This window comes from Vulpes vulpes, chromosome 9 (genome assembly GCF_048418805.1).
Source record: "Vulpes vulpes isolate BD-2025 chromosome 9, VulVul3, whole genome shotgun sequence".
In the NCBI taxonomy this organism is placed as follows: Eukaryota; Metazoa; Chordata; class Mammalia; order Carnivora; family Canidae; genus Vulpes; species Vulpes vulpes.
The window spans coordinates 31,157,352-31,184,676 of NC_132788.1; the positions used below are offsets into that span (position 1 = coordinate 31,157,352).

The window sequence follows — 27,325 nt, forward strand, 5'->3', positions numbered from 1 at the left end:
GATTTCTAGCACAAGTCCATGGTTACAGCTGTGTTTTAGCAGATTCACATCCTCCTCAAGCCTGACAAAACGTCCTTCATCTTAAAAATAGCAAAAACAAAACAACAAAACAAAAAAACCCCAAATGTAAAATAGCCAACTCTGTGGATTATGCTGAAGAGCATATAAAGTTTTTTTCCTTTGTATGAAGTTCAACACACACACACACAAAAAAAAGCCCTAGGTGGTCTCGTAAACCCCACATTTTGCAGAAGATTGACCTGAGTTACCCAAAGAACTTCTATTGAATTGTCAGTCTCCAGAGTCACTTATCCTGTCAGCTGTCTCCTTAAAATAGTATGAGATTTTTATTTTTTATTTTTTCAGTTTTATTTATTCATGAGAGACCCAGAGAGAAAAAGGCAGAGACACAGGTAGAGGGAGGAGCAGGCTCCATTCAGGGAGCCCCATGTGGGACTCAATCCCAGGACTCCAGGATCACTCCCTTGGCTGAAGGCAGGCGCTAAATCGCTGAGCCACCCAGGGGTCCTGAGATACTCTTTTTGATATAAAGTATGAATAGACTATCGGCAAACACTTCCAGCCAGGATCTTTAATTTGAGCAGCTTGTCTCATCTCCCTAGTTAAGCTGCAAGCTTTTGAAGATGATGAATTTTTTCAGTATACATAGACCCCTCAGTAACACCTTTTACTATTTATTTGTCGAACAAAATGACCCTATTACATGCTGCTCACTAACTGCCAGAGAAAATCACACCAGTGATTTGGGAAACTTTTGAGATGCCCTTAAGGTAAGAATTCTCAAAAAATAGAATGTCTTCTGGGGTCTGATATCCCCCAGGCTATACCTAGAATGTGTTCGTCCCACGGCCCATGCTCCCAAGGCCCATGCTGCCCTCATAGGCCAGAAGGCCCTGGGCCTTTCTCTTGAAGAAAGCCTAAAGATGGCTTTCTTCAGGGATCCCTGGGTGGCGCAGCGGTTTGGCGCCTGCCTTTGGCCCAGGGCGCGATCCTGGAGATCCGGGAATCCCACGTCGGGCTCCCGGTGCATGGAGCCTGCTTCTCCCTCTGCCTATGTCTCTGCCTCTCTCTCTCACTGTGTTCCTATCATAAATAAATAAAAAAAAAAAAAAAAAAAAAAGATGGCTTTCTTCAGTCCACAGTCTGCTGAATATCTTCTATCTACCCAGGATGTGGCCATCCGATGACTAGAGTAGCTTCCAAACACCACTTCTATACTCCTGAGAACACATTCTAAGGGCCTAGACTCCCAAGTGAAGTGTACCTTAACCCGGTAAGAATTGAACAATACCACTACCCTCCTCAAATTTAGCTAAGCTCATTCCTGGAGCTTAATAACGGAGTTTCTGTAGGACTTCTCAGACACGTATGTAGAAAGATACACCCTAAAGATGGCTTTCTTCAAGAGAGACACTACGTAACAGCTTAGCCAAACTAAACCAAACCATCCTTTTGCGTTCCCTTTCATTACTGAACTGGAACTTGCATAGTGATAGGGAGGTCTCGGGAGATTTTCAGGAATTGCCCCATTTCAGGGTGTAAGCATCTGCAGCAGGTTCTGGCCGCATCTGAACTAAGCTGTAAGCTTACAGTGACAGTGATATTGGCTGCATCACACAATTCTTTGATTAGAAATGGTGACCAAATCACATTTGATCTTAAATTTTTGAAGCTGAGCTTTTTTCCTCAGATTTCCTTAGTTTCTAAGGTACTTAATATTGGGGTCAGTATTTAGAAATAGTTAACATCTTTTAAATACTGATGATTCGAATAAATCCACCTATCTTATATTAAACCAATCTGCTTAGCTAGAAATACTAGCCATTTAATACTGCCATCTCTTGATCCAACAGTTTCAAATATAGTTCGTAACTTTTTAAAAATCTACCTCCTTGTAATCAATAAAATGGATTCTAACAGGATTTCTTATCAAGCAACAAATTAAAATGAAGGAGGAACAAAAAAAGATCAGCTTTTCACCCATTCCTTACACAAACCTAACACGAATGTGTATTTTCAGAAAGCTAGACATATGGTAGCCAAGACCGAATTGGAGACCAATGCCAAGTATATGGCCATTATAATCTGGATACTGTGGATTTACAGTCTCAAACTCCAAGCTGCATCAGAGGGCTGGAAGCAGGTGTCAGAAGGTACTGAACTTCCAACTACTGAACGTTTTTCATTAGAGCATGGTCCATACATACAATACCAAACCTTTCTTTTTCCTTCACCCACACACAGGCTGCTGAAACCTAGTTTGCTGAATATCTTCTATCTACCTAGGATGTGGCCATCCGATGGCTAGAGTAGCTTCCAAACACCACTTCTATACTTCTGAGAACACATTCTAAGGGCCTAGACTCCCAAGTGAAATGTACCTTAACCCGGTAAGAATTGAACAATACCACTACCCTCCTCAAATTTAGCTAAGCTCATTCCTGGAGCTTAATAATGGAGTTTCTGTAGGACTTCTCAGACATGTATGTAGAAAGATACACCCAAGGGAAAAAATGAAAGTTCTAAAACTTAATCTAAGATAGTGCTACAAACCACGTCGCCACAATGACAGGTACCCACTCTATGCAGATGATCCTTCTGATACCCTAAACCTCACAGTTTATTCAGTGATCCAGACCAGGGGTCAACAAACTAGGGCTATTTTTGTGAACAAACTACTATCCAGGGATCCCTGGGTGGCTCAGTGGTTTAGTGCCTGCCTTCAGCCCAGGGCGTGATCCTGGAGTCCCGGGGATCAAGTCCCACATCAGGCTCCCTGCACTGAGCCTGTTCCTCCCTCTGCCTGTGTCTCTGCCTCTCTCTCTGTGTGTCTCTCATGAATAAATAAATAAAATCTTAAAAAAAAAAAAAAACTACTATCCAAAATACCACCACCCATCTTTTCACCTCTCTTCCTCTAGCCCCCGCTCCAACTGGTTCTCAACCCCACCAAACCCCACACCAATTCAGTGACCTAAACTGCCTTTTTCACTCTTCTCCCCTCACTTCATATTCTTGCTTCTTTACCCAGCCCTTATATTCCACTCTCCATCATTATAATCACTCCCACATCTACTCCACTAGCCCTCTTTCCATTAGTTGTACTTATGTTAGAACCTGAAGCCTGATAAAAAGCTGCCTACTCCTACTTCTCAGTATCAGGTGGTTGGGGAAAAAAATAAAACCATGACAACTGGTCTCCTCTTAACCTCAAGTTGGTCATACTACTGCCCATTAATCCTGCTTTCACATCTTTCCTCAAACATGCAACAATACCTCCCAGCCCTCTGTTCATTTCACTAAGAAAAACAAAGTAACTTCCACAAAATCTCACCTCACACTACCAACTACTCAATATGCTCCGCCTTTCCCACATTGCTAGGAATGTTGCTTAATGTCCCAGTGTGCGCCTGAGATGCCATTCCCTCCTGCCTGCTCAAAGACCTCTCTCTCCTCTCTTCAATTTTCCCTCTAAAGTATTCCTATCCACAACAAAAGCTATAATATCCTGCATCCAAAGACAAAACACCCTTTATCACACATCCCATTTCTGAAAAACACAGCAAGAGTTGAAATAACTGCCTTCAGGGGCACCCGGGTGACTTGGATCATGATCCCAGGGTTCTGGGGTCGAGCTCCCCGCTCGGCGGGAAGTCTGCTTCTCTCTCTGCCCCTTCCCATGTTCTTTCTGTCTCTCAAATAAAATCTTAAAAACAAACAAAAAACTGCCTTCAATTCCTTTCATCAATCTCTGTCAAACCCACTCCAGATTTTTGCCTGATCTCACTGAACCTGCTTTAGTCAAAGCTACCCATTATGTCTACACTGGACAATTTTCAATCCACATTTACTTCACTGATCAGCAATACCTGAAAAGTTGATCCTCTTTGAAACCTACTCACTTGCCTCAGGGGACCCACCTTTCTCTTAACGGCACCAATATTCACCCTACCTCACGGTCTGCTCCCTCTTCTGGCCCCTCATCTCCTCGAATCTAAACATAGACGTATGTCAATGCTCAGGCCTCTGTCCACTCAATCCCATAGGGATCTCATCCTGACTCAGGATGGGACCTCCCATATTTCTTAGGTCTCTTAGGCTGGACCTTTCTCCTGAACTTGAGTCTTGTAAATACAACTGCCCAATTGACGTCCCCACTCGGGAGTCAGAAAGTAATTTAAAATTTCATGTTTAAAACCAAGATTTCTCTGTACACAACCTCAAATTTAGTCTTCCTGGAGTCATTCTCAATTTATTCGATGGCCATTGGAAACATCCTTTACTCCTATCACTCTATATCTGATCCATTAGCAAGTCATGCCTATGCCACCTCCAAAATGTCTAGAATCCAGACACTTGAATGACTTCCACCTGCTCCAGTCAGGTTCAAGCCCCTGTCTTATCTTACACCTTGATTATTCCAAGAGCCTTCTAATTGGTCTTCCAGCTCCCACCCCTTCACTATTATAGTCTATCCCCAAAAAGACAGCCAGAAATCACATTAAGCCAGATCATGTCACTTTTGTCTGGTTTCCCATTTTATCCAGAAGTCAACTCTATCCCCAACCTCTTTCCTCCTCTTATACCCTACTCTAGCCAGTGACCTATTTGATATTCCTTGTACCTGTCAGGTGTATCCTACCTCAGGATATTTGCATATACGGTTTCCTCTTCTTGTAACATTCTTCTCACAGGTAACTGTATCATTCCCTGACATTTTTCAGGATTCTGCTCAAATGTCACTTTATCCCTGAGGCCCTTTATCATCACCCTCTATAAAAATAGCAGCCTCCCCATTACTGGTTTTTCTCCATCAGAATGGGAATTTTTGCCTAATTTATGCATGCCTTGAACAGCGCATGGCACACAGGAATTAAAAAAAAAAAAAAAAGAACTAGTTTGTGATACGTACCACCATCTGACATATGATATATGTCTCTGTCCCTACTGGAGTGTAAGTTTCAGGAACACAACACAGTGTCTCTCACACAGATATTCAATAAAAACTCAGTGAATGGTCAAATGAAATGGATGATAAAAATCTATTCTGGACTTTTAAGTCAAGTGCTTTACTTTTATACTAAGAGTTTAATATTAGACTATTGAAACTGTTTAACAATTCAAATGTTACCACCTCCTTTTAGGCAGTCCTATTAGCCATTACAAAAATGTGCACTGTGGATATCAAATGTACAAAGTAGTATTAAAAAAAAACAAAACATGTAGGGGCACCTAGGTGGTCCAGTCAAATGTCTGACTCTTGGTTTCGGCTCAAGTTGTGATCGCAGGGTCCTGAGATTGAGCCCCACATTAGACTCCACACTCAGCGCAGGGTCTGCTTGCGATTCTCTCTCCCTCTCCCTCCCTCACTTTCCAAAATAGATAGATAAATCTTTTTAAAATGTTTTGAAAGTAAACTAAAGTGAAATCTTTCGGTAAACCTGCAGCTTTCACCAACAAACGGAGACTTTACTATTGCTGGTAGTATTTACATCCTGCTGTTCAACCCGGTATCTATTCTTTTGTTGCCCCTTGCCTGCAAAGTATAGAAATGGCTTTGTAACCTTAGAGAAACATTGTATTTATCATCCCTTTGAGGCTGCATGTGCCAGGCATGTTGGCCTACACTGCATAGAGCAGCAGAAGTGGGAGGACTATTACAGATATAATTAAAGGCCAAACCACACATTGTCATATAGATTTTAATAGATTTTCTGATTAACTCATCACAGTAATCATTTTTACTGTAATGATATGCAGCTTTACTACACTAGTATAAATAAAAACAGATAAATACAGCTCTAGGCAACATCACAGATTAACAAACTAAGCATTCTTCATGAAGCAAAACTGAAAACAATTATTAATAAGAGATGCTGACACCCTTGCCCATTCTCATCATACCTTCTCAAAAAGGGTACTCCAATAAGGCGCTCCACTTATTGTATTGGTCAATTAATTTGCCAATTAGCCAGGCACATATATTTCATGGTCTCCACTATTTCATCATTTGGTTGAAAAGCTGACACACCTCAACATATCAAAAAGAAAAGTGGAACAGGTAGTATTACTGAAGAAAACCACTGAATGCAATTAGAAATACACTTTTCCTGTATTTTAGCAGTAAAACCTAACAAGGGATAGAAATATACCAAGGAAAAAATTAACATCCGCTGTGAATATCCACCCTGAATTATCAGTCTGTGAAGCAGGATGGGCAATGAGAGGACGTGAAATCGAAAAGGAAGCATGGAAAATAAAATCCAGGTGATGTTTAATTTTATGAAGCTATCTGCAAAGAAGCTGGTTTCTTCTCTGAAGGCTTGTAACTCAAGACAAACAAGCTATTCAAGAACCCACGGTGGAGTTCACACTGCAAATGCACTTATGACTAGATGAAGACAGGATATATAGAAGCATCATTAGAAAAGATTTCACTCCGGATGGCCAGATAACTTTAAAGGGGTTATTAAGAAAGCCCAAAGTCTGCCAGAGGGAGGAAGTAAAATAGGACAAAATAGTCATTTTAGAAAGGGAAGATAGCAAAATGAAGAAATGTTTCATGAAATTCCTAAAATGTTGCTCAACTTTGAACTGTCATTCTAATATGGCTTCATGATCTAATAAAGCTTCAAGATCTTATAGGTATATCATTTTTAAGAAAAAAAGTGGAAGTGAAGAATCACTTCCAAAATGTAAAAATGGCTCATTGCTGGATATGTTTCAGGAAATGCCTGTCTGCTAAATTCATTTCCTACCAAAAATGCATAAGCACAGAATATTCAGGCCAGTCCTTCAAGTAAACTGTCTTTGCTGATAGTGAATTAAGACCATGACTAAGACAGACATTTCCAAAAACAAAAATCCCAAACTCACCCCAGTACATTTTCAACTCACTCTGCAAAAATGTGCACTGTGGATATTCAAAACATTAACTGAACACTTATGGATGTGACATACCCAAAGATTCAAAGGTTATGTTCAGATTAAAATTTTAACTGCTACCTTTGCAATTGTTTTCATTTGATTTTTTTTAAAAAAAGGTTAACGCTAGTTAACTTTTGGTTTTAATCTGCAAAGTGATTTGTTGTGTTTTAACTTTCTAATTAATGAGTCAAAATGTACAGGTCAGAAGACATAATCCAGAGGATGGCAGTGAAAGATCAGAAAAAGATTTATGTACACATTGGATCATAGACAAATAACCACAACCTCTTTTTAAACCCTTGTTCCCAGTGTAAACTTTGTTCATATCTCCATAATTTTAAGTCTGAATTAGTCTATAAAAATCACATTAAAAAGGTAAAATTATTTAAGCGCGATATTAACTGATCTGTATTTTATAAATTTTAATCCATAAAAATATAAATAAGAATGGTAAATTTTTAAGAAAAGAAATATACATTTAGTGCAAGTTATGAATTACATTTCTTCTTCAGTGTCAGCAATAAAATATCTTGAGGAAAGAAACAAAAAATGATCTAATTTCAAGAAAAAAAAATTCCAGTGTTTAAACATGCAATTAATACCAGATACAGCTAAACAGAATACTTCCTTCTCTTTACTGTCAAAGCAGCAGCATTTTGTTTCCTTACGCTGAACAGTACGTGTAGATTATAGTTTTAGAATAGAAAATTTGCATAAGACCAGGTCACATTATCCATAAAGTCTGAGAGGAAAAAAAACAAAAAGAAAACTCTGTTTATCCTTACAAGTCGAGTTTCATTGTTGCTGATTCTGAACCACAATGCGCACAAGCGGAGAGATTTTGTTCACGCTTCACTCGAGATTTTACCTGTTGCGGTGCATGTGACTGCTCCAAGCATTTAGTGGTGGTGCCAACTACAAGGTTAATGGCACAAGAAACACTCCCTTCTTGTGATGAAACATCAGTAAACACAGTACATCTCAATATGAGAAAGGACTGTTTCAAAAGGGCACACCAATTTACAGAGGCTTTGTTACAGCTCAAGAGAGAAAGAAAAAGAGAGAGGGAGGGAGAGGGAGAAAGAAAAGCTCTTCTGGAATGTAGAAAGACAATGCTTAACTATAATAATTCATGAATTAAACAGAACAGTTTTGATACAAAAGGGCAAGACCTTGCAGTCTTATAGATGGCTCAATTCAAAGTAATCCCTCCAGAAATAGGGACTGCTAATGTGTCTTTGCGATGTCGGAGTAACAGGCCAGGTGCTCTGGGTGCTCCGGGGCTGGGGCTGTGGCACCCCTTCTGCTGATGCTCCACCCTGCGCAACTGTGGCACATCCTCAGCTGAATGCATCCAGTGCAGAACAGGAGATGATTTGCTGCTCTCAGTTAGATGGGGAAATACCTCACTCATTTCCTTCTCGCTCCTTTCCCTCCCCAAACAACTCCTTCATTCCACCAGCAGTATTTGCAAACCATGTTGCAAAAAGCCTGGCTTTTAGATTTTTTTAAGGAGAAAAAAAAGTAGACGACTCCCTCAAGTTAAAGAGTTGTGCTATTCAACAAATGAACTTCCTCTTCTGTTTCCTCTCTCTCATCTATAGGATTCAGTTGAACATTATTGAAGCGGGGTCTTGGTTTGCCGTCTGGGCCATATGACGGAGGATATCTTTTTTTGTTATAATGCCAAGGAGGCGCCTGAAAGGAATAAACATAAGATTGCTATTAAAATAAAAGGAAAAGAAAAGGAAAGCTCAATCTATAACTGAATCCTTTTTGTTGACAGGAATAGAGCAAAGCAAGCACCGTGATTGTGTATTTTCAAAAAGTATTTTATTGGTAAAGATAATTAAATTATCCAGCAACCATCCTTTGATATGAAAGTATCATGGTCACTAATAGTACGATGTCCTTTCCACCAAGACTCTGAGGACCACATGCCACATTGAAGTAGAGGTATTTTGATTCGTGTATGCCAACAAAAAAGTAACAAAAAATGGGAGGATGTGTGAACAAGAAATGATACTGATCCAATGTAGAAGGAAAATTCATTCCCATGATATCGAGAAAGCAGTAAAATGTCTGATGACCAAATCTCCTCAATATTCCATTTTTTTTTAAACCAAACTTAACCAACTTTAAGTAACTTAAGGATTGCCCAGTTGTATGCAGAATCTTCATGAAAGCACATACAATTGAGATAAAATAGTCAACAAAGAACTCCAATCCCAAGCTTCAGAGCCCTAAGAATAAATTGATAAAACAATCCAAGTTTCTAGTGCACTCATCAATATTTTCCTCTTTTGATTTTGGCCAAAAAAGTTAAGATACAGTGCTTTTATGAAAGTCTTAGTTGTTAATGCTTACATTAAAAGAGAAGTGAAAAATCAAGAAGCAGTCCTAACAGATTATTATAGATGAAGCAGAAAGCAGAATGAATGAGTAGCTACTTATTATTCTGGTTAGTAGTTTTTTAAAAAAGGATGCATGAAACACTTGTGAAATATTAGCTTACAACAGGAATACATAATCAGTTGTGTGCTTAAGCAAACTGGGACAGGTTTTTTATAGAAGTATGACAATTGCAGGGCAAAATAATTTCAGGAATTGCTAAAGCCAGACAATTTTTAGGTTGTAAGGTACAGTAAGATAATTCAAAATCTATCTTTAGTCATGAAACCACTAGGACATAAAGCCAGTAAAACAAATGCACTTGACCCCAAAAAGCTGCTCACAGCATTCTGGACATACAAAAGGGGCACACACATAGTCTAGGTACAGTTCACTTAGTCTAAGTACAGTTCACTAATGAAATGGCAGGACACACATTCTTGACTATGAAGGTATGTGAGGTGTAGCAGAAAAAGATCTAATGCTATGATAACAAATATATCCAACATTACACTCTAGTTAAGTGTGCCCATAAAAAATATTCAACATTTGGCAATTCTAACATTGCTAAGCTCGGTTAAAATCATTTATGAGCTTAGATTTACTACAAGAGTACCGCAAGATTAGAAAACATAAAAAGAAAAAGGGTTTGGGGTGGGGGTTGGGGGCAGACATCTCTAACCAGTCAGGCATCTTCTGAGACCGGTGTATCCACTAAGGTAGACAGACTTGTGTTCACTTTAAGAACATCCGACAGTATTTACTCATTCAACTACCAAACTGTTTACAGTTCTTAAATGGCAACCAGTGATTCTGATGAGAGACGTTAACTTTTGCTAACTTCCTATGAATGCGATTTTACAAATATCTAAATTTATCTTCCAGAGTTTATGAGATAAAATGGAATTGGCAGCATGTAAGGTTTTTTATTCAGCAGGCATCTGGGCCTGACAGAACTGAACAGTTCACAAGTTTCATGCTTCCTGACTTGTACGGGGTCTACTGAGGAGATCTGATATATCTAATCACCAAGGGTTCGACGTGCTGCTTTACTTGCTCGAGATGCTCTAATATGTTCTTCTTTGTGATGATCCCCAAGACAATCCTGAAACAGATCATGTTATGCTAATAACTGTGAGAAATTAAATTAAAAGAGGTTCCAATCATAATGATAAAGAATGAGAGACAAAAATAAAAACATGAACCATAAGAATGCTTTTAATGAACTTTAGAAAAACAGAAACAAAAATGGTTCGAAATCCCAGGTCCCATTTTCATCAATTTTAGTGACTTTCATAAGAGACATGATACTATCTTTAAATATCTGTGAAGTTTTTTTAATTAAACATCAAAATTACAAAAGATCCCAATGAAGGTGACTATAAAGAAAGGTACAAAAGGAACAATATTAATACACAGCTATAAACCTCTAAGATTTAGTTTCATATCAGCGTTCCTTTGTTAGGGGAAAGTATTTTTCTCATCTCTAAAAAGCTATTATTTGGATCTACTTCAGAAGAGCAAAGGTCGAATAGCCTTAATGGCATTAATGAGGAGACTTAAGACATTTACTTTACTATTACTTGGGATTAAAACGAAAGGCAACATGCACTTCAATAAATAATGCCAACTCAATACACATGCCACCCGCCCGCCCCCGGATTTTCCAGACCTTCTGAACACTACTTCTTAAAATAAACTAGTAAGATATTTATGACTGGGGATCAAAATGACTTTTACGTTATGCATGCTTTTTCCTAAATGATTATTTCTCAGTTAACCTATCACTATTATAGGCAAATGAGGGGCATAAATTCTCACAAGGATACTTGAAAATAATTAGATTTATTAGAACAAAATCCTGGGTACTGGTTTATAAGGGAAGTCAATGAATTCAACTACAATATACGGCAATATGTATAATGAATGATTAAAACCTTAAAAAGCCTTAATCTTCAAACTCTAGAAGCCCGTCCTGAATGCCCTTCAGGGTAACTGGACATCTCCCTGGTGACCTAGTTAAGTCAACTTTACTACTCAACTGCCTTTGAACATCCTGACTTCTTAATGAACATCACTAGGGCACTTCACTTAAAGTAGTCCAGGCCTACAGATACATCGGTGTTAAAAAAAATTAAGGCTGACAACTGGGTGTGGGGTGGGAGAGCACAGAGGGCAAGCAGCAGGAAAGGCAGAAACAGGTTCTCTGCTAATGTTTTCTCATTATTTAAAATAACACACCGATCCTTAAGAATGAAGATAAATTGAAAAGTTGTCAGAGGATGTGAACAAGTTCTCCCTCCAAAAAGGCTCAGAAAATGCCCTCATGAAATAAAAAAAAAATGTGTACCTAAAATAAGCACAGAATCACTCAATGGATGTTCTTCTCTAAGTGTGTGAGGGAAAACAAACAAAAAGACCATCAATTCACTCTATAGTTGGGAGTCAGGAAATGTGAAAAATCTTGACAAATAATACCACTTTAATTCTTATTCATTCTTTTCTTTCTAGTTATATACAATGATTAATTTCAGTTAGTATATTAGTAATCTCTGCCAAATCACAAGGTACAAAATGAAGAAAGTTACAAATTGATTAAGGACCAAATGGCAAATTTGGAGATTTATAAAGTAATCTCTATATTACAAAATAATGGCCCTAAAAGGAGGAAATACATATATTTCCTCTCTAATGGAGAAGAGTTATTTGAGAATAAAGCCAGATTCAGTGCTACTTTATTAATTTCAGGAAGTACAAAGAAAATCAATGCAAAATATAACTTATGTAAAGAGTAATTTGCTGTTTCTTTGTGGGGCTAATAAGCAATGATATAAGAAGTTAACAGACTATGGCCCAAGGTTTTCCCAAAATATGTTCCAAAAAACACCAATCCCAGGAGTTCTTCTGCCCTCTTTACTCCATCCAAAAAAAAAAAGGCTTCATGTTCAAACAAAACTTGGAATGTTTCCTATTGTCCTCGAGACTCAAATAGTATCAACATTTTATTTTATTTTATTTTATTTTATTTTTTAATTTTTATTTATTTATGATAGTCACACAGAGAGAGAGAGAGAGAGAGAGGCAGAGACACAGGCAGAGGGAGAAGCAGGCTCCATGCACCGGGAGCCTGACGTGGGATTCGATCCCGGGTCTCCAAGATTGCGCCCTGGGCCAAAGGCAGGCGCCAAACCGCTGCGCCACCCAGGGATCCCAATATCAACATTTTATAAGTTTTGAGACATTTCACAATAGAGAAACCTCAACTATATACAATCCAATACTTCCCAAACGTATGTGGTCATAAAACTCTTTGTGAGCAAATGCCTATTAACATCCTGTTAGTTCCATCAAGACTATAAAGATTTTGAGAAATTCTGCTAATTAAAATATAAAACATAGGAAATCTATAACTGACATACTTAAAATTTAGACACACTTCTCCTCACGTCCCTATTCTCATTTGCTCCTTGCAGCTAACAGTCTGGCCTTGTATCTCTCCCCCCAAAAAGTTCTTTTCCACCTCTAAGGACCCACTATGACTAGAATATGCTCACAGTTATCCAGAACTTCACACTCTCCACTAAAAGCTAGTAAATATGGCTTCTTTTCTAAGTTTAAATCATTTTTTTTTTATTTATTTATGATAGTCACAGAGAGAGAGAGAGAGAGGCAGAGACACAGGCGGAGGAAGAAGCAGGCTCCATGCACCGGGAGCCCAATGTGGGATTCGATCCCGGGTCTCCAGGATCGCGCCCTGGGCCAAAGGCAGGCACCAAACAGGTGCGCCACCCAGGGATCCCATTAAATCATTTAATTTAAAGTGAGAATAAAACATTCCACTTCCTTATATACTTCCAAGAAAATGAAGACCCAAGAGCTACCGTCCCAAATGATCTTTCTTTATATATATATATATATAAAATCAGTTTATTTTCCTTGAAGGACAAAAATAAGGAAAATATAACCAAGAAAATTAAACATATTCCTTTAGAAAAAGCTACCCCCCACTACAAGCTATCTTATAAACGGGCAGTATGAGGTAAGATTTTAGTTATCTATCCTCCTCCTCCCCTACATTTTGTTATTTCTACACTCTTTTAAATATTTTCCTTTTTAATATCTATGCTGCCAAAAAACTGGGAATTAATCAGCAAAGTGAAATACAGTAATTGACCCATATGGCTTTGTGATAACAGGTAATCATAACTAGGGAATGACATATTTGTTAGCACACAAAAGGCCAAACTATGACAGGCACAGAGAATAACTCAAAACAAATAAAAATTGTAACAACTCAGCTTCTAATTGAGCCACTTATAATTTAAAGGGCCCTAAAACCTGTATCACTTCATAAAAAGTTACTCTATTTAACATGTACTTACTAACATTTTAAACAATAAAGTTTGGTAACTATTATTTTTTAATTAAACAATATTAAAAGAAAATATCTATTTTATTAGACACATCCCTTCTCCAATCAGTATTTATGATGTTTAATAATTCCAAACTTCCTGCCTTTCATCAAGAATTTTTGTCTTTGATAATTTATTTCACATTATTTAGAGTGGTTTTAACTGGTTAGGTTAGCACAGTGAAAACATTAAACATGGATCTAATTCTCTGTATTTCTATTCCTAACCCAACATGGCATAATATTGTTCAAGAAAATAAGAAATCACAAAGAAAGAAGATATGTTCTATTAGTCAATCACAGTGTAAAAACAATAGCAAGAGATTGGGTTCTAAAATTAGAAAGGTATTTAATCCCCTGATCTGAGTTACTGAGGGACTGGGCATAGTATTAAACTCTTCCAAGTTTCACTTGTTATATCTGTGAAGTAAAGATGCTACCACCTATTTCGCAGAGGTACTACAAAGTTAAGTGAGAAACCTGAAGAAGGTGCTCAAGAAAACAAACCTCCTTCCCTTTTCTTCTTTTTTCCTCCTTTCCTTAGGGGTCATGTGTTTTGTCACTCAAAACTCCCTCTAAGCGTTTAGCACTTCAACCATCTTAGCACTGAGCAGGGTTAAACCAGCTCATTTATGCACAATCCAGAATACCCTTTGCTTCTTATTTCCAGCCTTTCTGTCCTCAGCCTTCAGAGAAAACAATGTCCTTAAGTATTTCAATGAGGAACAGTCATAAAATGGAAATAGAGGGGACTGACTAGAGAGAGAACGGGCAGGGAAACAGATCCCAAGTGAAGGGACACAGGGGAGCAATGGTAATGAAGCAGGGGATGTTTGCAGAGGCATACTGTGCATCACAACCCCACTCTGTCCCTTGGACATCTGCCAAACAAAATTTTTCTATATTCCTATCCTGGAGAAACACTGGTAATTCATGTGCAAAGGGCAGAAAAAAATCAATTTACACATTTTAAACACATGAGCGTTTGTCATTAGCAGTTTATATGAAAGATTTATGGATGGAAAAGGTTGAAAAGAGAAAAGAAAAAGCATTTGCTAAAGGAGGATTTTAGCTAATTTACAAATTTCATTTAATTATATTATTTCCCTTGATACATAAGTTAAAAATTGCTGAAATAGTAATCAGCAAAAACTCCAGAGAGTTATTACTGAACTAGAAAGTTATATTCAAAATATGAAATACTCACAAAAAGAAAACAGGTTTTTCTCTCTACTCCATACAGGTTAGGTCCATTACACCTCTTTCCCAACTCTGAAGTGTTCCTGACCAGTGTTACTTTGTTTTGGCAAAGATGTGGTAGTTGATATATATTTTTTTATTCTTAAGTGTCAATCTGATCAATACTGATCCTGGTTTTATACTAAAAGACACTTTCCCACTTGAAAGCTTACACTTTCCCCTAATAACTGAATATAAATTCCACTAAAAAAGTATCATAAATTCTGCTAAGTAAACTGATTTGTTTCACCAAACTTACCCATTGTGAGTTACAAGGCACTGCCTCAGACCCAGCTTTCGGAAAATATCCACCACGATCTCCATCGGTGTGTGATCTGTCACTGTAAAAGGGCTCATGTCAAGAATGCTCCGAAGCTTCAGTGGCCGTGGACTTTCTGCTGGAAGAGACGGGGTGTGCTGTGCAAAACACACACGAGAACTGCCCACAATACCTTCTTGTTTTTTTCTGGCACTTTCTGAAAAGAGAGAAGACCAAAAGTTGATTTAAGGGCAATCCGTTTATTCAGAGACTTTAAAAAAAAATAAACAAATGTATCCCATGAATTTGGTCCTTTCACTTTTTCCTACCTTCTTAACCAAGAAAGGAATCAACTAAAAGCTGATTTAGTCATTTCTTATATTTCACAGAATCAGAATATATCAACAACAAACCATCATCATGTAAATAAAATATTTTTAGTTTATAAATTTTCTTTAGTGAGGCTGAAGCTGTTTTCCAACTTTGGGGGACAAGGAAGTATGTTTAAATATGGGTTTTTAAAACCTGCACAAATTTGAGCATGGTTTATTATAGGAATCCATCATTGAATGGCACCTGCCCATGCTAAATGTCACTTATCCTGCAGAGGTAGAGTTAAAGAGAGCTTCATTCTTGTTTTGACTATGTTGTATACACTCCCCCTGTGAATTAGCTAGTTCTCTTTTTAATGCTAGGTGAGTCATGAGCATTAACAGGTGAGCATAACTATGATTATGCCAAAACAGACACAGACTTATTTTTCAGGTTTTATTTATAAAGGCTCTGTTAATTTCCCCTCTCTGGTGTATTCTGCTTCAAGTGCTTCTGTTTGCTGCCAACTACCTCACCTACCTTTCAAAGTACTAGACAAGTGGTTAAAGATGCAAAAAAACTGCAGAACACAGACCACAGGAGAAAGGAAACCCATGAAATGGAGAAAATAAAAAAATAAGTAGCTTTATGTTTGTATTCTGAGTTAATATGTATTCAAAACTGTGCTCACAAATATGATTTTTCTATACTGAAAATATTTTAAATATAAAATTTGCTATAAAAATATTTAAGCTAAAATAATAAGCATTAGTCCTCAGGTGAGCAGCAGATAAATATATACAGCTTATAAACAAACACTACAATTCTTTTTGCTCCTTCTGATCTCTAAAGCCTTATTTAACTGTTCTGGACCATTCAGGTAAGGAAGCACTAACTGAAGTTCTAATGACTAGCATTAATTAGGCCACTTTAAAAGCATGATAAAAGCATAGAAAAGAAGAAAGCCCATTAGCAAGTGATATACATGGTTTTGAAAGATGCTCCTTAAGGTGTTCTGAACCCACAGAAGCATCTGGCTAATGATCTATGAATGGTGGAGTGTAAATACTGTTAGCATGACAGATATTCTGAGTTAAAACTAACCCTACACATCAAACTTAAATACCTTAAGATAACAAATATTTTATTGATGAAAATATGCTGAGACTGTTTAAGTCAACACTTAATGCTTTAAGTTTCAGAAAATTTTAGAAAAAGTTACTATTTATTATAATGTTCCTTTGATATACAAGGCACAAGGCTAGTGAACACCCAGCCAGACTTAAATTTGTCATTTATATGAATACAGTAACTATTCTAATAAGCATCATTTATTGAGTACTTACAAAGTGCTGAGACATCTTCTAGGTTTGTTTTATTTGAAAAACAATTTCTTTGAATGCCATTCATTCAGAGGCTTTTAAAGCAGAATATATCATCATAGTTTTCATTTTCTGATAGGATTCAGGCTTTTTTTTTTTTTTTTTTAAAGTACACATGTAGCAATAGAGTTACACTTCCAGGAGAATGGAAATGGTTCTTTTCTCACATAAAATCCGAATGTAAATAATGACCTTTCTTCCCCTAAAGTTTATGCTTTACTTTTCCTGCTCATGTTAATATACTCTTAAGAGCTTGACTTCTCAAAACTTATCAAAAAAAAAAAAAAAAAAGGTTGCACAGGCTGTCCCCTCCATTTTTGACTATGTGAAACCTGGTAGTGACAGATGGCAAAAATATTCTCCAGGGCTCCAGAACTCTCATCACTTGTATTAATCTTAGAAAGCTATAAAGTCTCTAACTCCATAAAATGGTATTTCATCTAACAAACCAGCTATAAAGTTTACTACAAAGATAAACAAAAGGCTAGTGCACTTACTTGGAATACATATTAAGTACACTCTATTTTAGGGTTTTAAAATATTGATATGGAAAGAAAAAACTATAACAAATTAGCTCTCCTAGGTATGCAAACTAAAGCTTTATTCTGAACAAAAGATCTTGAGGGAATAGGAGATTAAGTACAGTTAGAGTAGCCTGTCACTGTGTCACGTACCTTACTATTATGTTCAATATGTCAATGATATTTAGGTTTTCATACACTAAGAGTCTCCCTGTAAAACTTATAGCTCCTATTATATAAATAGAAGTGAACAAGTATACTTTTATACCTTAAATTGGAATACAGGAAAGACAATTCAACTCACACTATAAATGTTAAAAATGCTTCATTTTAAACAAATCTATAAAACATTCAGCCTCACTTTTAATCTTGACATAAAATGCAGGAAGAAAAACAAATGCAGGAAGAAATGTCTCTCCATTTGGACTACACTTTAATATAGTAAACTGTCATTAACTGTTGGTGGGAGTACATGGTGTAATCACTACCTGGTGTGATGTGAAAAATATCTTACAACATTATAAATGCAGCTACCCTGTGATCCAATAACTCCCCTTCCAGTAATTTTTGTACATTTGCATGTAGGCAGAAAGTTAAATATGTGAGACTATCAAATATATGAGGGAGCAATTTCTGTAACAGCGGAAAAATAGAAACATCTTAAATGTCCATCAATGAGGAACTGATTTTAGAAACCATGACATATCCCATGGTATATCTACTTAATAGAATACTATGTAGCTTTAAAAGAATAGAATAAGAAATTCATTGGGAAAATGTCTAACAAAACACTGTTTAGTGAAAAAAAAAAACATAAAACAACATGTATTGGATAGCCTGATACAATGTTTAAATAGAGAAAAAAACATATGTACTTACTTATATAGAATAATATCTACAGAATACATAAGAAACCAGAGATGTCTACCTACAGACAGTTAAACTGATAACTATGAGGTCATGGGTGAGAGACATTTTTCACTGTATACTTTTAATCTTCTTGAATTTGAACTATGTCAATGTACCATCCATAAATAAACTAAAATTTTTTTTTTAATTTTTTATTTTATTTATTTATGATAGGCACACAGTGAGAGAGAGAGAGAGAGGCAGAGACACAGGCAGAGGGAGAAGCAGGCTCCATGCACCGGGGGCCCGACGTGGGATTCGATCCCGGGTCTCCAGGATCACGCCCTGGGCCAAAGGCAGGCGCTAAACCACTGCGCCACCCAGGGATCCCAAACTAAAATTTTTAAATCATGAAATGACATAAAAATGTAGACCTTATAAATTAAGAAAACTGTGCTTTTAAAATCTTGAGTTTTCCCATTCCTGGATATGGTATACAGTTTACCAGTTACTCAAGCATTCTTTTTTTGTCTTTCATAAAGTATTTTATATAAATACATATAAATTACATATTTTATATTATCATACATATAAACAAAATCTCACGGACAGATCTATTTTTCTCATTCAAAAACGTAAACTTCATAAAAATTTATGTAGGTAAATATTTAAGGTGTATTCTAAAAATCATGTGAAATATTCACGATGACATGACTTGACATTTCATATACCTAAAGTATACCCATTCCTTTCTTTTTAAGATTTTGTTTATTTATTCATGAGACAGAGAGAGAGAGAGAGAGAGACACAGGCAGAGAGAGAAGCAGGCTCCGTGCAGGGAGCCCGATGTGGGACTTGGATCCTGAGATTCCAGGATCATGCCCTGGGCCAAAGGCAGGTGCTCAACCACTGAGCCACCCAGGCATTCCTATACCCATTCCTTAAACTGACATTATCTGCTATCACAATATTCTCTTTCAAGACAGTAATAAAACCTTGAAAAACATATCCACAGAATTAGTTGGATTATGAATAATTATTAACTTTTACCACTTTCTTCATCTTTTAAACACCCTGCTTTTTCCCCTTAAATTTTTATGTAAATTCTAAAATTCCAACCTTTCCTTTTCTTTGGCTGGCTACCATTAAAACCTAACAAACAGGAATCTAAACAATGAAAATTCTCTGACTGTAGGTTTGGCCATGGTTAATAGTTTAGAAACTGAAACACTTAAACACAAGAGCCAAGTCTGACCACATACTTTGCCCATTCTTGGCAACTGTTCTATTACCTACAGCAACACTTACAATGATAGAATGGCTAGTCTTTAAAAGACTCTTCCAAAGCTGTAGCCTTTTACTTAACTAAACAGGATATTCTCTGTAGGCGCTTTTGTTTTGTTTTGATAGCTCTTATAAACTGAGCATTTCCACTCTGATTTGAGAAATACTTCTCTAAGTCTTCCCTCTTCAAATGGGACAATTCTGTCTCTCGTGAATAAATAAAATCTTTTTTTTCCCCCAATATTTTATTTATATTTGTTCGTGAGAGACACAGAAAAAGAGGCAGAGACTCAGGCAGAGGGAGGAGAAGCAGGCTCCATGCAAGGAGTCCGATGTGCAACTCGATCCCAGGAATCCGGGATCATGCCCTGAGCCAAAGGCAAACGCTCAACTGCTGAGCCACCCAGGCATCCCTAAATAAAATCTTAAAAAAAAAAAAAAAAAAAAGTAAGACTTTGAGGGACATAAATAAAATACACCTTTCACCCCCAGAAACCCAACTAATTATTTTTGCTTTTCCTTCCTCGAGAAATCTATTATGTCTATAGTTATCTAGGTATAGATTCTGACAGATAAATAGATTTATGTGTGTGTCTGTATTTTTAAAAAGGGTACCTATTGCAATCGTCAGGTCTCTTCTGAGGGCAAATCCCACTAATCTTTGAGATTCCTTTGACATTATGACAGGAAAGCCATTGTAGCTGGTTTCATTAATCATGTTTTCTATATCATCCACTGTCATATTGTCCTGTGTTAGGACGGCTAAGGGAGGATCGTTCCTTCGAGGTCTCATGACATCAGCAGCCAGAGTGGTATGAGTGAATTCTTCTTTTGCATCCAAGAAAGGGTATCCATTTAGCCGGATGTGTGCTTCATAAATGCCTTCCCTACCAAAGGCATCACCAACCCATTTACTGGTCATAACTGCAGCCATAAGGGGAACAATGTATTCCAAGCCGCCAGTAAGCTCAAACACAATAACCACCAGGGAGACAGTCATCCTTGTCACACCACCTGAAAAAAAAAAAAAAAAAAAAAAAGCCCCATTGGTCAAGGACAGGACGTGTTAGTAGAATTCTTGCACTAGGCAGTTGAACATGAGTTGTAAAAAGAACTGAAAAGGATTATCATAAAAAACTTCTCTCAGGATAATTATCACTATTTTAATAAGATCTAGAGAAATACTGATTTTCTTTATTGCTATAGCAAAGATATAATTTCTGTCTTATAAAAGCTGATTATTAAGTAAAGAATTTGGTGAAGCACATCATTGCTACCTTTTACATCAGCTACCAATTTACAAATTAAGCTCATATGTAGGTAGAATATTAACTTAATCCACTTCTCTGTATTATTTTCAAAATAAGTAAAATATTTTGATACTTTGTGATTTATGTTAAGAAGCTAATCATATCCCCTCCCTCAGAAAACTCTGTTCAATTTGCCCAAATTATCATTCTGAACTAGCACCTGTATGATGCCTTATAATCCACACCTCTCCACCTACTGTTGCATTTGCCCCATGTCTATGCATACCTTCTCTTACTGCTGTGTTTGTCTCACTTCCCAACTGTAAAAAGACTGGATGATCCACTGTCACAAAAAAACACCACATACTTAAAACCAAAGTCCTCTTCATCCCCCAAAGAGCTACCAGTTCCAACTTCTCAGACTCTGGCACTGGCACTGGACTCTCCCTGGCCACCTAGATAGTCATTCCAGGTTCATCCCTTTACTTTACCTCAACATCTTGACCCTCACTCAATCCCATTTGATTTGCTTTGCAAAACAGTTATCTATGGGTCCTTTTCTCAATATTGTCATGATTACCGAACTAGTCCAGACTCTTAAGACTTTGCTCCTTAATTTTAATACTATTTTATCTTACCTCCTTGACTCCAGGCCCCATTACCTTCAATCCACTTTATAAAGTCATGTTCCCAGGTTAATCTTTCCTAAGTACTACTTTCACCATGTTGCTCCTTTGCTCAAAAACCTACCAGGGCTCGCCAGTTCATACTGTATTAAACTTAAACTCTTCCTTTATGTTTTTTAACCTAAAAATAGAGGGAAGAAAGAACCTACTATGTATTACATATCTACACTATGCCAGACATGTCCCTAGTCAGTTCACAAAGGTTTTTTTTTTTTTTTTACTAAGCCACTAATTTTACCTGGCACTGTGCTTATAGCTTTACATGCATTTGATCTCATATAATCCTGAAAACAATAGATTAGTAATTATTTCCATTTTAAAGATAATAAAATAAAAAATCAAAGTAAAGGAACATTCCCAAAGTCATCAAGCTACAAATGCCAAAGCCACAACAACTCTGCTGCAGATCTGACCAATTACAAATACAAACTGATCCTGACACAAATCACTGCCTTTTCATAAACTGACTCCTCCTCACTAATCCAACTTTCCTCTTTCAAAAGTATCCAAATGGAAAAAAAAAAAAAAGTATCCAAAATGCACTCACTACTTCAATATTGTATCTTCAAAGCCCCACAAATACTCAATTTATTCTCATCTGGATTCCTATGCCTTCACATGATTATATTCCTCTTAAATTCTAACTTTCCGAAGTAAAGCTCATGTTCTATTCTACATGAACTACTTCAGCTTTTTTTCCCTCTAGATTCCTACAATCTTCAGAGATTCCATACTATATATAATCATTATATATTTCTCACTATTGTTTTCTCAGTTTTGGTCTTGTCTCCCCAACTTGATTGTACTTGAGGTTGGGCTCATATTGCATATACCTCTTTCTGTATCACTCACTGCACACCTCCTAGCACAGTGCTAAAGACAAAGGGGGATCACTATCAAATAATTGCTACTGTGGTGAAAATGATTCTGTCCTTCACTTTCACTTGATATTATACTTTCGAAGTTCAATAATTATATAATTTTGATTTTTTGAACAAAAATAAGTCAAAATACACTTGGCGGGATGAGCACTGGGTGTTTTTCTGTATGTTGGTAAATGAACACCAATAAAAATTAATAATAAAAAAAATAAGTCAAAATACCAATTATTAAATATCATAACCAAAATTCAGCTGACATTTGAAATATAAAAAGAAATAATTATTTTTCATATCCAAGAGGACAATACATAGACTCTTAATTATTTAATGCAGATTTTCTTTCATTAAAACAGTAGTTATCTTTTATCATTTTGCTATAAATGAGCCTTAAGTGGAGGATGGCTGGTAAAGAAATCTTTCACTACAGCCAAGTATAAATCACTGCAGAGTAAAGCTACTCTGATATTTTGCTAGAATGCTAATCTCGGGAACTGTGCTATAGTCATCATAGGTAAGCCAAGATCCTTGACGATGAAAAGAACAAAAATCTTCCTGGACAAGATTCAAATTAAGCCTATGTTGTACTGAGATGTTTTCTGTCACAAAGCATTACACTACATTTAAAAGATGCTAACTACCATTAAATTTTTGGCATTAACAAATGTTTAGATAGGCAGAATGAAAACTAGTGCTACATAAATACCATGCAATAGCAGTACTGTTTCATTTCTGTGAAAAGAGTCTCTTCCCTCTGTCCTGTCCCACCCTCACCACCTCACCAACTAAACATGCTCTCACACTTGCTCCTTCTTCTCTCAGATTCACAAACGTCCATTCACAGACTGTTACATTACCTAAGCATGCAGCAGCACCAACCATGGCATAAAGGCCAGGTGTAATGCAATCAGCTCCAACTTCACACCACTCCTTAAAGATAAACCAGTCATGATGATAATAGGCGAGCTGTTCCACTGCAATCCCCACAATCCTTCCAGCAATCGCTCCAATGGCCATGCTGGGAATGAACAAGCCTGATGGAACCTGTAACATAAACAAAAGCAGAAACTGGGCAGAGATCCTCTACTTATACGTTTGGGACCTACATCCTATGAACTTCTCTTTAACGCTTTTGAGTCATTTCAACATTTTTATTTACAGAGCAAAATCCTAGTACAAATAAAACTACAGCAAAGTACTGTTCTAGGGGTGCCTTAATAATTTCATAAATTCATAAAAATAAATAAATAAAAGAAAAAATAATTTCATAAATTCAGTTACAAAGTAACAAATGACATTCTCTAGGCCAAAGAGAAAATAACTCAAGGATTATTTATCCTTTAGTTCAAGGGTTCCTTAATGCCAGTCCCTAACAAAATTTTCACTAGTCTATGCTGCAATGGGGAAAGAAGAAAAGGACAATATGAAGCATTTTTCATAAAACAAAATCAATTTGGTGTGAAGTACTGTCCTCTACTTCACAATTATATCCTTCCTATATATTTGTTTTATCAAATGATAAAAATATTAGATGCTATTCCTCTTATTTTTTTTTTTATGATTTTATTTATGTATTCATGAGAGACCCACAGAAAGAGAGAGAGGAAGAGACACAGGCAGAGGGGGAAGGAGACTCCATGCAGGAAACCCCGATGTGGGACTTGATCCCGGAACTGCGGGATCACGCCCTGAGCCAAAGGCAGACGCTCAACCACTGAGCCACCCAGGCGTCCCAAGGTGCTATTCCTCTCTCTCTCTCTCTCTCTCTCTCTCTTTTTTTTTTTTGATGCTATTCCTCTTAAGTGGTACAGTGTGAAGCAGACAAAAATATTGAAGGTCCATATCGGGACTTTCAATATTTTTTAGCAATACATCAAAGGAAAAAAATATTTATTCATCAATTAAATTTAATGAAGAAAACAAGAGTAGTAAATACCTTAAGCAAGATCATTTAAGGATTGATATACTAAGAGCTCTAAAATGTTCTGGATATGAAATAAGCTGAGCATAAAATGATGGCAGTTGAACACTGCATCAGGATGATTGAAAGGTTATCCAAATAGATGAGTTCAAAATATGTTTTACTCTACTGCCAGCTGGGATTCTTTAGCCATAGCACAGGGCAACGTGGAACTTAACAAACCCCTGCCAGCTCTCTCTAGCATCCTACAGCTCAACTAAAGATGAGAAAGTTGGGATTTACAGAAAAATCAATTTACTGTAGAAACGGGTTTTAACAGCTGCTCTAACTTGATTCACTATGAAAAAAAAAAAGTGAACTACAAGGCATTTCTATCATTTAACTCGTATATACCCAATGCACTAAATAGAGAACAGAAAAGACCATATTTCAAAAAACTATCATTAAGATTTTGTTGAAATTAAGGAATCATTCCACATAATTCACACCTGTAAAAGCATATTATCACTAGTGAATATTAAAGAACAAGGATTAGCTGACATTTGATCCTCATATACAGCACTGACAGTCATATAAGAGAATTACATTTACTGGCAAATCACTAATGAATGTCATTTTCACTGTTGTAAATTCAAGTGTCCCAGGGCATTAGGCCTAACTCCCTTAAATACTTATTGAAAAAGGCATGGTATTCACAGGCTAGGCATTTAACAATGAGTCTGCAGTGTCCTTTCAAGCTAATACCCTGTGGTTATATAATAGGTGGAGTATTGGCTCCCCAAAGGTATCTATATCCTAATTCCTTATGTTACACAATAAGGTAAGGAGGAATAAAATGTTGCAAGTAAAATTAAGGTTGTTAATCAGCTGACTTTAAAACAGGAGATTATCCAGGATTTCCTGGGTGGGCTCAAAATAATGACAAAGATTTCTTTTAAATGTGGGCAAAGGATTTAGAAGAGTTAGTGTCAGAATAATGAGATAAAAGACTTAACTACCCATTGCTGGCTTTGAAGTTGGGACGAGGCGGCCATGAGCCAAGGAATGTGGGCAGCCTCTAGAAGGCTGGAAAAGGCAAAAAATGGACTCTCCCCTAGAACCTCCACAAATCCCTATGAACACCTTGATTTCAGCCCAGTGAGATCCATTTTGGACTTCTGATCTCCAAAACGATAATAAATTTGTGTGATTTGAAGTTTGTGATAGTTTATTATAGCAGAAAAAAAAAAAAACCCTAATGTAAGTGTTTTTAAAACATGATCATGAATTCCCTGACACTGCTCCCATTAAGAGGCAGGCTTTGTGCCCAGACAAATAGAACGCAACAGAAAGCATGTGCATAACTTCCTTGGCCAGGTTAAAAATGATCCTCTTGGGACACTTGCTTTTGGAACCCCGAGATACCATTAAGGACTCTAAATGCTCTGAAGGCACTGTGTCAGAAAACCGGGGTGGGGGGGGGGGGAAGGGAGAGAGACAAAGATATGGTCCAGGAGCCTGGACATTCTGACACAGTTGTCTGAATCTTCCCAGCCCAGGTGGTAGATGACTAGCCTTAGTCATTTCTGATGGCACATATGACAGACCACAAACAAAACGTGCTCAGCTGAGTCCTTCCCAAATTACTGACTCAATATCAAGAGAAAAATAAAGTTTTCTTAAATTGCTAGGTTTTGGGATAATCTGTTACATAGTAACAGATAACCATGCTTAACAATATATCCAAAGGAATTCTTTTTTCAATACTTAAAATGGAACCCAAAAGATAAGAACTTTTTCAACCTACATTTATAACCACCTTTAGATAAACATTTCACTGTTCATTTCACATACAAGTTTTGAACATGCTGAGATTACTAAAACCACCTCACATTAGCACTTACCTTGATACCAAAAGTGAATACTGTCATGATAATTTTAAATATGAGTGCTAAGCATAACTGCCATATAGCTGAATATACTCCAAGGCCTGCTGGACGATCAGGAATATCGTCAACAATTTTGCTAGCATTCATGTCATTTCTGTAGTCACAGAGAGAAGAGGATTCCAGAGGACCACAGTCTGTAAAAAGCTCTTTGATCAGCTCACTGGTGTTGAGCCTGGTATATGGATTAGGGAAGGCGATCACCGCAGTAATGGCAGCAACAACAATGACTTCAAGAACAGGATACTTTCCGAATCTGGTGGATTTGCGTCGACGACACCAGGCAATATTCGCTCTAATGAAAAAGGCTCCCCAAAGCCCTCCGAATACCCCGAGGAGAATAAAAGGAAATAGTTCAAAAAGGTACCATGGTGTGTGATACTCCACATAAAAAAGAACCAGACGGCTGTTACCAAATGGATTGATGGATCTCAAAACAAATGCAGCCACTAAAGCAGCAAAAAATGATCTCCATAAAGTTTTAAGAGGAAAATAATAGCTAACCTAAAAAAAGGAAAAGAAAAATTAATGCTATAATTTTATAAGATGTTTCTGGTATGTTATAACTTGAATGGTGAACATCATAGTCTAATTTTTGCTGCAGCTAGAGTTTACATATAAAAGATTTTACTGTAGTAAGAAAAAAAAATTGATGTTTTATTAACCTTGGCTATCACATCATTACAAATTTCCAATATCAATTGATCAAAAATGTCTAATAATCACTTGAGATACCCAGCATTGCTTTATTTTCAAAATGAGTTTCGTTTTTTGTTTTTTCAAAATGAGTTTCACCTCTAATTCAATCATGTAGTAAAGAATAAATGACCATCACTAACTCCTATGAGGTCATTAAAAAGTATTTAATTTGCCTCTTCTATACTAAAGAAAAAAGAAAAGAAGAATACAAACTGGAAAAGTAAATTTTAAAACATTCCTAGTCACATTTTTATGTAAACATGTAAAAAGTCTTAAGCACTAATGAGAAAACAAAAACAAAATATGCCACTGATGCGATTAAAATCATTTTCTTTAAACATCAATAACTGTCCCAGAAATAAGCATACAA

At 36.8% G+C, this 27,325-nt stretch overlaps 1 protein-coding gene across 8 annotated transcripts in view; it reads right to left on the reverse strand.

Annotated features, from left to right (window-relative positions):
* Positions 1-5,709: 5,709 nt before the first annotated feature.
* CLCN3 (chloride voltage-gated channel 3) overlaps positions 5,710-27,325 on the reverse strand; it is an 87,511-nt gene continuing 65,895 nt past the window's right edge. For 4 of the 8 annotated variants that reach the window (XM_026017555.2, XM_026017558.2, XM_026017556.2 and 1 more), the window contains 6 exons: positions 26,215-26,760; positions 23,268-23,454; positions 20,212-20,610; positions 15,249-15,465; positions 10,369-10,444; positions 5,710-8,646 (listed from right to left, as the gene is read on the reverse strand). In XM_026017555.2, the coding sequence (XP_025873340.1) occupies positions 8,491-8,646; positions 10,369-10,444; positions 15,249-15,465; positions 20,212-20,610; positions 23,268-23,454; positions 26,215-26,760 (1,581 nt within the window). In that variant the 3' untranslated portion in view covers positions 5,710-8,490. The remainder of the gene's footprint in view (positions 8,647-10,368; positions 10,445-15,248; positions 15,466-20,211; positions 20,611-23,267; positions 23,455-26,214; positions 26,761-27,325) is intronic. The other 4 variants (XM_026017557.2, XM_072719681.1, XM_026017559.2 and 1 more) reach the window with 1 other exon arrangement.